The following is a 14,158-nucleotide window of genomic DNA, read 5'->3' as shown; positions in this document are numbered from 1 at the left end:
TGTTAATTGTCCTCTGATGTTTTTATAATACTGATTGTCCTATATGGTTGTTTTATAGTCCAGTATGGTTTTATGGATCTTCGCTTGCCAAGGGTTTACGATCCGCTCCGCTTTTCGACAAACCCTTGACAGAATTAGTGCAATTTTCATAGCTTTGAGTGGCACCCTCTAGCAGATGGAAGAAAAGAACCCTGTTTGGATTACATCATACTTATCCAATGAAAATACGTGTTTCAGCTATTGCTTAAAAGTTGTTTAGACATGGCTGCGCTCGTTGTTTAGAAATGGCTGCGCTCAGAGAGTAACGCAATGTGGTATGCAAATCATTCAAAATATTAATAATAAATTTAACTATCTCTTAATTGCATACTTGAGAAAGAAATCAGTGATAATATTATTTAGAAAATAAACATGTGTGAACCCATGAAATATATGTAGTCGTTGAGTCTACGTCTAAAAATAACCCCACGTGTGTAAGGTGAATTCCAAATTGAGGAAAATAGCTCTGACGCAACTGTCTAAATCTGGCATAGAACATAAAACAACGAATTACAAGAGATGTTTGATATTAATATAAACTCATGGTACGGTACTGTAGTAAATAAAATGCACTTCTTTACGAAAATACGATTCTGAACTGCGCACGTGGCATCATTGGTTTGGATACGTATTTAACACACGGCCGAGTGACAGTTGTAGGTATTTAAATTCCTTTGTTTTGCACGTGATCTAACGTAACACGTTCTCTGATTGAGCTGAGGACTTTCCCTGCGTCCAATCATATGCTGAATGTTGATGCTACGAAAATTGCACTAAATCTACCAAGGGTTTGTAGAGAAGCGGAGCGGATCGTAAACCCTTGGCTAGCGAAGATGGGTTTTATGTCTATTGCTATTTTTTTTATGTTGGTTGTTTCTGATATAATTTTACGTCTATTGTCCTATTATAATGTTGTATCATATGTTTTGTTACGTTCACTGAACTGTACTATGTTTATTGATCTATCTTTTGTTTATCTAGTGTCCTATGTTTATTGATCTACATGAATATTCTTCTTGTTGTTGGATGATTATATATAAATGGAATTTTGTTGTCCCATATTGTTGTTAAAAATGTTGAATGTCCTATATTGGTTTCCTATTTGCGATTTACAGAATCTCTTTGACCACTTCGGATTCACATGATTACAGTAAAACATAGTTATAACGAACACACTTTAAACGAATTCACATTTATTTACTCACCTTTGTAAGGAAAATAACGAAAATGATACTGGATATAATGAAGTTTGGTTACAACAAACTGTTATATGTCGGGCCTTGAGGTTTGCTATAATCATGTTTTACTGCATTACAAAAGCTGTAATAGGGCCTATATAGGGAACTGTATTGTTTGCCACTCACGCGCATCCACTCTCGTATTCCGTTTTACTAGGAACACCCATTGGAAAAGTGAAATCGATGTCACAGGCCTGGAAATCACACCCTAAAACCAAAGACAACAGAATTATTTCAACAAATTGACACTGTTATTTCATGAATAAGTGTTCACAACATACAAATCTAGCACTTCATAAAAAGTACCACCATACTACATAAGTAACTGCGAAAATAAAGACATGTACACATAGTATCTGGCTGATACTGGTATATCTGTAGATGTACAAAAGGTGACCAAAGACATACCAGTCTCAATGACATTTTGAAAATTATATGGGGTTGGATGACTACTTTGCATATTGTTAATTGTTTTACATCTTGAAATCATATTGTATAATCCAAACGGTAACGAATTAGCATTAAAAGTAGCTACAGGAGTAGTCATCATGTATATTATTTGAGAGTCATGTGATCCAAACATCTGGGTTATGGTTCTGGGGATTTCATGTCATGTGGTAGAATGAAAATAATAAATACAAAGAAGATTGTTACAAGTAGCCATGCCCCCCCCCCCCCACACCGCCGCAAAAAAAAGTGGAAGCACAAAAGTCCCATGACTCCTGTAAAATTTGTCGAATCAAAATGACGGCGCAATATGATCAATTGCATATGGTGACTAACAATCCTACAAAATTTGAATGGAATCCGGTGAACGGTTTCGGTGGAGTTACGTCCACAAAGTGTTCCTATAGTGTACTATGTACAAATTCAACAAAGTCCCATAACTTCTGTCAAAATTCTCGAATCAAAATTGCGGCATAATATGATCAACTACACATGGTAACTAGCAATCCTACAAATTATGAACAAAATATGTTGCGCTGTTCCGGAGGAGTTGCGTCCAGTGTTCCTATAGCGTAGCACGTACAAATTCAACAAAGTCCCATAACTCCTGTAAAATTATCAAATCAAAATGGCTGCAAAATATGTTCAACTATACATGGTGACTACCAATTCTACAAAATGTAAACAAAATCCGTTGAGCGGTTTCTGAGGAGTTACGTCCACAAAGTGAAGTGGGACGGACGGACGCATGGACACCGGTATTTCTATGTCCTCTTCCGCGTTGCGGTGGGGGATAAAATATATATCAATGTGCGTGTGTTTATGCAAGGTATGTACTAGATTTGTAGTGTACACGTGTATGAGCATGAGTGCGCTATTCCAGTGGCACATCCCTATCATACATATGCAAATGTGTATATGCAAATATGTCACCCCTCCCCATTTCCTATATATTTATCATTTGTTTACATTTGCATTTCCTCCTATGTTCTTTCCCAGTTGAACTGATAGCAATTTCCTCATGAATGTGAACAATGTGCATTTGAATCTTGATAAATAAAGTACGAATATTTTAACAGCTAGGAATATTGGGGTGACAGAAATGAAAGTAAACTGTAAGTTTAGAAAATAAATTTCATTTATGAAAATACAGGAGGGTATGAATTGCGATACTTCACGACGGCATGGTTTTCATGAAACGCTAACGTGCTTCATAAAGTATGCTGGCATAAAGTGTCGCAGTTCATGCTCTCGTGTACTTTTAGAAATAAAATAAATTTTTCATATTATAAACATTTCAGAATTAATCAATAATTCACATCATTCATTTGTTGAAAAAAATAGATCAGGGCTGATCAAGTAGTGAACAGCTCAAACACATGTATCAATGAAAGAAAGTAGAGGTGAGCAAGCTCACATAACCCACGCTCTAACATTGCTTGACTATGCCTCGCAATTAATGGTAATGTTATACATTACTGCAAGAACAGGACAGACGGACTTCAAAAGTTCAATAGAGGCATACCTCCCAGAAAAATTAATGAATCAGAATTTTCTGAGAATTTGCACATTTAAACAGTGTGTCCTTATTAACTACAAAAGTTTCACGAAATTCTGTTGGGCGTTCTCAGAGGAGTTGCGCTGACAAGAACAGGACAGACGGGCTTGAGATTGTACGTTCAAAAGGGACATAACCCCCAGAAACATGACTGGATCAGGATTTCCTGGGGATATGCACATCTACACAGCGTGTCCTTTTAAACTATACGGTTTCACAAAATTCTGTTGAGCGGTCTCAGAGGAGTTGCGCTGACAAGAACAGGACAGACGGGCTTGAGATTGTACGTTCAAAAGGGACATAACCCCCAGAAACATGACTGGATCAGGATTTCCTGGGGATATGCACATCTACACAGCGTGTCCTTTTAAACTATACGGTTTCACAAAATTCTGTTGAGCGGTCTCAGAGGAGTTGCGCTGACAAGAACAGGACAGACGGGCTCGGAATATTAAAGTGAAAGGGGACACAACTCCCAGAAACATTATTGAATCAGAATTTTCTTGGAATATTCACATCTACACAGTGTATCCTTACTAACTACAAAGTGTCACGAAATTCTGATGAGTGGTTTCAGAGGAGTTGCGCTGACAAAAAAGGGGACTGACAGACGGGTCAAAATATTATACTCTTCGCAACTTCGTTGTGTGGGGTATAATGATTGGCTGGAAAATCAGTGTTATATTCCTTTACTTAAACCTTTAGATACTATCACATGTACTGGCGAAATGATTATTTACATATTCATGAATATAATTACAATGTGTATTAGAAAAATGCTCAAAAAATAATCTTCTACATTGCATAAAATGATGAGGGCAGGTAATGATGACACTCGCTCTGAAGGCAAGATGTAAAATTTATGACAAATTAATCTTTAGAATTCAACACATATCTTTATACATACAACACATATCTTTATACATATTTTTCTCCAGGACCCTGGGCTTGTTAATTTTGATAATTTAGACTCCTCATAGGATACACAAAAACTTGAAAGCGTTCAAATGAATGAAAATTATGTTGCTGTGTTTATCTGGGTTTTTTTTATTATTTGATCAAACAATAATGCAAATTGGTTATTAATACATACCGCCGCCGTCGTCTAGAGATAAATCGTTCGCCTGCAAAAAGTCAAGATTCGAATCCCTGCCGCGACAAACCTAAGTCATTAAAACAGGGAGTAACAGTGTGATTGTTACGGGTCCTCAGAGATGACCTTAAAAACGGATGACCCGTGTCACAGTAAAGAACCCCCACTGCTCAATGACAGTAAGCGCTGAGGAAAGGCCTAAATTTGAAGCCCTTCTTCGGTATTGGTGACATCTCCGTATAGGTGAAAATTTTTCGAGAGAGACATTAAACAAGATACAATGAATCAATAAATTAGTCGTTGATGCATGAAATGCATCAATATCAAGGCATTCTAAGGGATTTCAAGTTTTAGATATTACATTTTTAAGTAAAGATTTCTGAATAATGTAAAAAATTAAAGGTGGTTTCATTTGAAAATTTTATGGAATTAAGATAGAGGTTTAAAAATATTAAAACATTTACAAATAGTTTTACAAATTTCTTTAACAAAATATTTTGGGTATCCTACATATATATCCGTAATGAAAAGTGAAGATAACGAACAGTGATCAATCTCATAACTCCTATAAGCAATACAAAATATATAGTTGGGTAAACACGGATCCCTGGACACACCAGAGGTGGGATCAGGTGCCTGGGAGGAGTAAGCATTCCCTGTCGACCGGTCACACCCACCGTGAGCCCTATATCCTGATCAGGTAAACGCAGTTATCCGTAGTCAAAATCAGTGTGTCAAGAACGGCCTAACAATCGGTATGAAACATGTCAGACAGCATTTGACCCAATGATATGTTGTATTGACGAACTAGATCGCTATAACGACCATAGAATTTGCGAAATGCTGACTTCAATCGAGACTGTTGAAACCCCTGTACCATCAACTTGTTTGTCAGTAGCTTGCCTCGATCTAAAAACTGACTATATGCAGAACAAGCTATTGCGTATCGAATCAGTTGAGAGATAAAAACACCATATACAGGTGATAATGGAATATTGCTACATAAATATGGGAAGTTGACGATGGAAAAGCTGAAATCATCCAATTTGTCATACAGTTGAGTTGTCAGTTTGCCGTTAATGTCTACTTTCAATAAAATATCTTAGTATGAAGCAGAAGTGGACAACTCTGTGGAGTCTTTTATTTCGAGATCACAGGGATATATCGATTCGACATATGAATGAAAGTAATTATTGTTAATAGACAAAATTTCGTCGATATATCTAAATATCGAATTGAAGGCAGAGATTTTTCCTTCTTGCGTATAAGTTTTTGAATAAATTCTGCTTCATATGAATATAGAAACATGTCAGCTAACAAAGTAGCACAATTCGTGCCCATGGGAATTCCAACAGACGGTTGGAAGACCTGATCACCAAAGACCACGAAAATATTGTCAATGAGGAACTCTAGCATAGTTTTTATTTCAACTTCAGAGTACAATGTAATCAGAGTGTCGTTTAACAAAGTAAGTTTTTGAATGACTGATCACTAGATATGAATGCAAGGTGAAGATAACGAACAGTGATCAATCTCATAACTCCTACAAGCAATACGAAATAGATAGTTGGGCAAACACGGACCCCTGGACACACCAGAGGTGGGATCAGGTGCCTAGGAGGAGTAAGCATATTTGTTTTCCCCATTTTTATTTAGAAGCAACTGTCTATGTTGCCAAAAGTCTAGTCTTAATTTATCGTGAGGAATGCTCGTGTATAGTGTTGAAAAGTCATAGGTTTTGATGTTATTGGTTTGGGAAAAGTTTTGTGATTTAGAGTTTACTAAAAATTCTTTAGAATTTTTTAGAATCCACATTTGATTAACACCACTTCTGGTATATGTAGTCACACAGTAAGTTTGAAGTTTCTCCTTCACAGCCGTAATAATTTTCGTGAGGAGCAAAGATAGAGGTTTGGTAGAAAACTTACTGGATCCAGCAATGTATCTTTGTTTGTAAGGGTTTTTATATAGTTTAGGAATCCAGCATAGGTACGGTAACTCATATTCATTCGACCCATTGACTGGGATTTTAAATGTGTCTAAAACTGAAGCCTGGTTTTGAAAAATTTCCTTGTTGGAGTATAAGTATGATTACCAAAAGTGGAATTAATGCAAAGTTCGTTTAAATACAGTTGTTGTAATGAGTCTTAAAAACAAAGACAATGTTGTTACTAGCTTTGTCAACTGGAACCAAAACATTTTCCTCATGTATCCTATCTAATTCTTTTATCACTTCTGGTTTACTAAACACAGAAGGATAGATGGTACATACTTTTGTTTTAATGTGTCTAATGTGGGATTTTAATATTCCTCTGATGCTTTCAACCCATTCTGACACTGTATCAAGTTCTACTTTTTTCATATTGCTCCCATCGTCAGGCATAATCTTCGACAGAATTTATGATAAAGATGAAGTTCTATCGCCTATTAAAAGACTAAGATTCTCTGTATTGTAATGTGATACATGTAATGATGGGAATTAACCAATTACCCGATATCAAAATATACAGAGACATATAATCATTTCTATATGTACTGGTGAGATGACAATGCATCAGTAATTTATTTTAAATATTTGATGACAATGGCAACAATTTTGATAAAATTTCCGTTATTTGAAAAAACACCATAAAACACACACACACATACACGTGATTCTACAGCATAAAATATGCATATATGTAAATACAAAATATTGTAAACATTTTGAATTATGTCAGAGAAAAATTACGATTGTGTACGGTGCCGACGAAGACTCTCTGATCTACATATAGTACTAAATAGTGATACTTTTAAAAGTACGCTTAAAATATTACTAATCAATTATCACTACATGTAAAAAAAATTTCACTCATATGGAAACCACTTTGTAAAAAGGGATTCTATTATGTACGGTACATACTCAGTACACAAAGACATGCAAGATAACCGCATTACGACATGCAGGTATTTTATACAGGACAGGCACGTACATGTATGTAGCATAATTTTTCAACAGGGGGAGGGGAAGCCGGAAAAAAATCCCTACACCATTGTCTAAATTTCTTGACGAGGAAATAAAAATAAATAAATGGATAAATGAATAGATAAACCAAAAACATAAAAAAAGTTCTTCTTTAGGACAATCAGCACTTAAATTCTCCAAACTCGGGGTGGGGATGCGGGAGTAACGTGCAACCTTTAAAAATTTCCGAAAATAAATTTTAGATTTTAAATTCAGGGGTGTGACATGTATTAGCACCGACTCATAAATACTCCCAAACTTCGACTTCTTAAAAAGGGGGAGGGGATTGCACACCTTTCAATACATGTACACAAGTTTAATTCATAACTTCGACTTTACATTTTTATATTTCAATACTATCATAAAATATGGGAGGGGTCACCAAATATATCTTTTAACATTAAAAGGTGTTGAGAAAAGTTGGGTGATGGCAACACCCCCTCCCCCTATTATACATGCCTGCAGGAAACACGTTTTATATTCTATGGTTGAACACCCCAGGTACCGTGAAACCTCACAGGCATTACTCTCTAATTGATTTTCACTAGACGTTGCCCAGTGTCTGATCGGAAACTTCTTCAGTCCGATGAGAAAACGGCTTGCATGTGAGACACATCAGCGAAAAAAGCGTCGGTGCCGATGGTGTAGTTCTCTATGCGTGATTGAGGCGATACAGTGTACGCATTATTTTTATAATATAAATAGAAAAAAAATCAGTAACAATTAATTTAGATCATATAACGATGTAAATATATGGTACACTGTTTTACCAATATATTCACCGTCGCAAACCACGCCTAATGTACATACGTACGGTACTCCCGGACTTAGTAAGCGTGACTTGCGCGGATGCAATGTACATGTATTTGGCTTATTGTATTATAAACGAACTAAGCTATTGAAGCATTTATGATCTACTGAAAAATATTATATTAGAATTTGGAGAGTTATAAAGGTATTTAATTTCTATAGGCATATGGTTGTATGTATTGTAGGTTTATAAACCTCACATGTATATTTGAACTTGTACTGCTAGTTTCCATGATATCATTACGTACATGACGTAAATATTGTGATAGTTTATTGAACAATTTTTCTATTTCAAGGGAAGAAAAGGATGAAAACCTCATTTTAGCGATTTATGGGTTATTGTGTTGTCATGGCAACTATAACATCAGATCACACTACATAATTCAAAACTTAGTGTAGCAGTTTACTGGTCAATTTGTATTTTCATGTGAAGGAAGGAATGAAAAATCAACAACAAAAATGTACCGGGAAAAAACAACAACATATTTTTGTGATTCATGGACTCATTTAGTTGCCATGGTAACTGTAAAAATTCATTACACTGCATAATAAGAAACTAACTTTTTTCATTTTGAAATTTTTATGAGTTATATTCTAAAAATATGCGTGGAGAAAGTTTTGATTTTCATTTAAAAATTTCTTCAAGTTTTAAGGAACATTTTACAATAATTACACGTAGTCTACTGTAACTTATGCGCATCTTGTACTTCAATGTTAAAGTACATGTATGATTATATTTACAATAAATGACACTCAATTTCATGAATGCATGTAATACATGTACATATGAATACAACTATTCCTAAAATTTATTTAAATGATGGCTGATAAATATTCAATTTCTGTGTTTTAGGTGACGAAAATGGTGAAAAAACACATTTTTGGGGATTTGTGGGGTATTTTTGTTGTCATGGCAACCGTTACACCACATTTTAATGCATAATTAAAATCTTCAAGATTTTTCCTTTCAGAATATGCATAGGTTATATTACGAAAATATGACTAGAAAATGCTTTAATTTCAATTTGAAATATTTGTATCAGCTTTGAAGGAAAACTCGAAAATTTCTGGTAGTTAAAGGGTTAATACTCCTAAAGACTACGGAACGTTGTTACCTTGGGAACCTCCCTGACTGCATGCTTTCGCTCCGCTTTCGAGAGACTGGACGAGAGTTGGGTGTAGGTTTACTGCGTTTCCTTCACATGCAGTGATGAGCTGGTTCACACAGGTCTTTATTTGCAGGAGAACATTACTGAAAACAAATGTCCGTGGTGTATATCTAAGTCTCATACACATTTGCAGTGTTTTATTAGGTCAAATAGATCAAAAACACAACAGCACAAAAAGAGAAATCATTGATATATTCAGAATAAGATTGAATTCACATTCTTATGTATAAGGTATTCAAATATATTTTACTATGTTTTGACAATTTTTGTTTCACACATAGGTATATGACAGATGATCGAAACTTTCAGCAATCATGATGGCTATATTAGGGTTTACCTTCTCTTAATAACCAGGCTTTTTTAAGCATTAAACGTTTTACCATTACAAGAGCCAAAACTTGTACTATCTTGTAAATATTGGTACATCATGTATTTACTTGACTGGGTATGCTTGATCATATGTTATATTGGTAACTGAAGCACACTTTGTATCAAACGCCGGCCTGGGAACTTTGTTTATCATTCCTTTGTATCAGTATGGTGTGAGTGTTTATTTCTGATGTTGCTGTTGTTGTTTGGTCCCACTTATAATTCTGTTTCATTCGTTGTCTTCACCTTTCATGTATGCATACGGGTATGTACAGAAAAAAACCCATTATTTATTCTGCACCCTTATGCAAAACCAACAAAACATAATAAAAGAACAGGCTAGACAATTTTACCAAGTGAGGTTGGGCATGCTATTGCCACTGATGTTCAGTCCAAGATCGATGAAGCAATGCATTGGATAGCAGGCTCTACCACCTGTAATTGTTTCAGACACAAGTTATTTCACAGCACTCTGCCTGATATCAACATTTATATATATATATATATATATATATATATATATATATATATATTCACGGGTGAAGAAAGAGTGAAGATATATTTTTAAAATTCTGACTAAGAATAAAAATAAATAGTATATTCAACAACAAAACATTAAATTTTCTGTTTATCAAATGTTAATTTAAGGTTCTTTTGTTTACCTTTCTCTTTACTGACATGTAAAATAATATTGCGCAGAAAATTTAGTACTTTAAGAAATATGAAAAAAAAAAATTAAAATCAATTAATGTAAACAATAAGACAACCCTAATTCAATCATATTTTCGTTATTCAAACATTGAACATGAAAAATTAAATTATATATGAAAATGTATATGATACAGGTGCTGATAGCGAAATAAATGTTATTGCTCTTTGGCGATGTCTAGCATTGATTTTAATATTGTATGCTTTTGACTTCATGCTGTGCTAGTTTATATATATACAACCTTCGATGATGTAGGAAGCATTAGTTATGGTAAGAAACAAAATCTGCTTTCATTTTCTTTAATTCTTGCTATCACTTATTGACTGTTAGTGGCGAAATATAAGTTGCACGTGGAAAATTTCAAAGTGTGATTTCTTTGAAGCAATTCATGTATAAAAAATGATGATGAAAAACTGACACATGTATATGTAGTGGAAGACAATGAAAACGAACTAGTTGGTATCAATTAGACTATCAAATTAAGAAAGATAGACAGATATACCTAAATGAAATTATGTGACAAATATTACAAATATCGGTACCGTAAAGCCGGTTTTTTGGCTGATATGCAATCTTAGCCTATTTTGGTGATTTCCAAAGACTTGCAAAAATGAAAATTAAAATACATTACTTGACATCTACATTGTGTAAATGAATAAAAATTCTAAATCAGTTGTTGGTGTCCTTCCACATATGCACTACATTGCACTAATGGATCCTGTTGAGCATATAAAATTATCATTAAACAGAAATAAGTAGTACTACTAAGTGAAAAAGCGAAGATAACGAACAGTAATCAATCTCATAAATCCCATAAAAAATACAAAATTATGAGTAGGGCAAACACGGATCCCTGAACACAACTGGGATCAGGTGCCTAGGAGGAGTAAACATCCCACATTGACCAGTCACAACCACCGGGAGTCCTCTACTTTGATAAGGTAAATGGATTAATTCATAGTAAATTCAGTATGTCAAGAACAACCTAATAATTGTCATGAAACACGTCCGTCAGTATTCAGAAGACCATCATAACAACCATATAATTTGCGAAATACTTCAAACGAGACTGTTGAAACTTCTGTAACATCAGCTTATTTGACAGTTGGTTGCATTGATTAAAAATGATCATATGAAGAACTTGCTCTTGTATATCAAATGAATGCTATACAGCAAACGCTATGCAGATGATAATTTTAACACAGCTTTAAGAATATGATAAGAAGTTGAAGTTTGTCATAAAGCATCTTCACAAGTCAAGGGTTATTGATTTCTTACCTCGCACTAACCCTTGACATCAGTCGATATATAAAAGTTGGGCCCCGTTCTGATTGTTTCCACAAAAGAGTGGGAACCAATGTGAATGCGGGTCTAGCGTAGCGAGAGATTCAAATAAAAACATGTGTATTGATACCTACAGATATGGCTATTTCAATCGTTTAAGCAATATTGTCTTAAGCAAAAAGATTCCCAAACTTGATCTACTATATATGATGGAAGGATACTCTGACAATTCACTAGTTCCTGAGTATGGTCACATGATTGAGTGTGAAAGATAAGAGTGTGTGCACCAACGGTTTCATTACCCATGTGCTAACATTCGACGCAAACCCCGTGGTCAGTGGTTCTGTCCAAGTTGCAATACATGACTGCAAATTGACCAAGATATTGTTCTCAATTGCTGTATAGTTTTCATGATTTTTTAAAAAATTTGTTTATTTCCTATTCTGTAGCAAATAAAATGTATTTTATTCCTTTTATGGTCTTCACTCTGATACAGTGGTTATCAAATGACTGACATTTGTCATATTAAAAGTGGTTGCCATCCTCAAACATATTGCTTATAATCCATATGAAGAACATTATGGAAATCAATATTTTAATGGTTAAGTAAGTGGAAAAAACCACAACTTTAAATAGAAAGGTTGTAATGTAACATAATTGATCATACAGATGTCTGAAAGTTCATTTACAACTTTGAAGTATAATTCTACAACTCAATGTTTTACAAATAAAGTGAACACAGAAGAAGGAAATGTCCATTTACATCTAGACAATATCAATACAATAATACATGTACTCTTCTGTGTTGAAACATTATACCACTGTTTTTAGCTGATGATTGCATAATGCAGCACAAATAGTCGATATACTGTCAGCATGAGGGACCATGCACATACTAAAAGCTAGTACTCAGGATATTGAAGCTCTTCATCTTCTCAATGGCTCTCTCTCTACATGTATCCTTACACAGCCAATTGTCCGTGTTTGTTCAACATCTTTTATTGAGAGCTGAGTTTTCCCTCTAGTAAAGTCAAGAATCACATGACTTGTTCCATGATTTGCTAATCTCTCCGTTATCAAAAAGCCCCGATCTACCATCACTTGATCACCATCCTGGAGTTCGTCGATACATATCCACTCCGCAACGTAATGACCTTGTCTGATGTCCTTCCACCAAATGCTTTTGATACATATGATATAGCACCTGTTGGTGTAATAGACACTAAAAACTTAATGGTGTTGTTATGTTTGTAATTGGACCATATTTGTGCTCGTGTTGTAAGGTGTCCTGGTCGCTGAATTAAAACAGTCGATAATACTGCAACACTTCGGATATGAGGATTTGAACACAAAGGGCATATTTTGGATCAAAGTTTCTTCTCTGGTCACTGAACCAGAAAACACAGTTTCTTTGCTATAATGGGTAGACTTAAGTTGAAAATATTTGAAATTGTAGTCAACGAGACATTAAAACGATAAGCCAAGTCCTGGTGTTGTGGGTGTCCAAGCTTCATTAAAATGCACAATAGAACACTTCGCTGACATCACTTTGCTTGTAGGCAGGTCACTGTTCACATATGAAAGTAACCACATAAATAAGTAACAGAGGGAACTCCTGTGTGAGATGGCAGTCTGCGGCCACTCTCTGTCACTTGCTTCTCAAAGCAACTCTTTCCCAACTGTTCTTTGAGTGTTTCGTTCTCCAACTGAAGTCTTTCCAATTGAAAATAAAGTTGTTTATTTTCAAGTCGAAGTTCTGCAATTTTCTTCAAAGAATTGTCATACTAAGATGCATTTGATGGATCTGAAATGCAATGGGTCGATGAATACATGGATGTAGAAATGAGTCCCACGGGTCTTTTCAGTCACCTGAGTATTAGATGAATCATTAAATAATAGTCCGAAAGGCTACATGTACCAAATTTATCCTAATTTCCCTGTACAGCATATTCAACCTACATTTTAATAGTCAGCAGCTGTAGATCTATTACAACATTATAATACAAGTAACACAAAAGCACTAGTGATTGTGCCAATTTTGACCCCACCCTGGAGTCAACCTCTACCCCAGTGATAATAAAATTTACACTTTCTCCTCCACATGACTATGCATTTAGCTTTTCTTACAGATTCGTTGTTGTAGAGAAGAATATTTTTAACTATTGTTAATTTGTTTAGAGTATTTACATGGCCCCAAGGGTGCAGGAGTCCTGAAACATAATCTAATTATGTTTCTCTTGTCCCAAAGATACAAATCTCTATTAGTATCATATAAAAAAATAAAATCACTGTCCACTATCTCGTAATTTTGAGATAATCATCTCGCAATTACTAGATCTTTCATCGGGAAAAGATCTCGTAATTACGGGTTAACTATCACGAAATTACGAGATCTTTTCTCCTAACTTCAAGATAATTATCTCTTAATTACGATAAAA

General features: G+C 34.8%; 1 protein-coding gene across 4 annotated transcripts in view; it reads right to left on the bottom strand.

The window, feature by feature from the left end:
* The window catches only part of LOC125674199 (neuroglian-like), a 68,265-nt gene that overhangs the window by 13,075 nt on the left and 41,032 nt on the right, over positions 1-14,158 (bottom strand). For all 4 annotated transcript variants that reach the window (XM_056158577.1, XM_056158578.1, XM_056158579.1 and 1 more), the window contains 3 exons: positions 10,081-10,162; positions 9,305-9,441; positions 1,404-1,485 (listed from right to left, as the gene is read on the bottom strand). In XM_056158577.1, coding sequence (XP_056014552.1) covers positions 1,404-1,485; positions 9,305-9,441; positions 10,081-10,162 — 301 coding nt within the window. The remainder of the gene's footprint in view (positions 1-1,403; positions 1,486-9,304; positions 9,442-10,080; positions 10,163-14,158) is intronic.

The sequence above is a fragment of the Ostrea edulis genome, chromosome 3 (genome assembly GCF_947568905.1).
Source record: "Ostrea edulis chromosome 3, xbOstEdul1.1, whole genome shotgun sequence".
NCBI lineage: Eukaryota > Metazoa > Mollusca > Bivalvia > Ostreida > Ostreidae > Ostrea > Ostrea edulis.
This window is presented reverse-complemented; position numbering and strand designations above follow the sequence as displayed.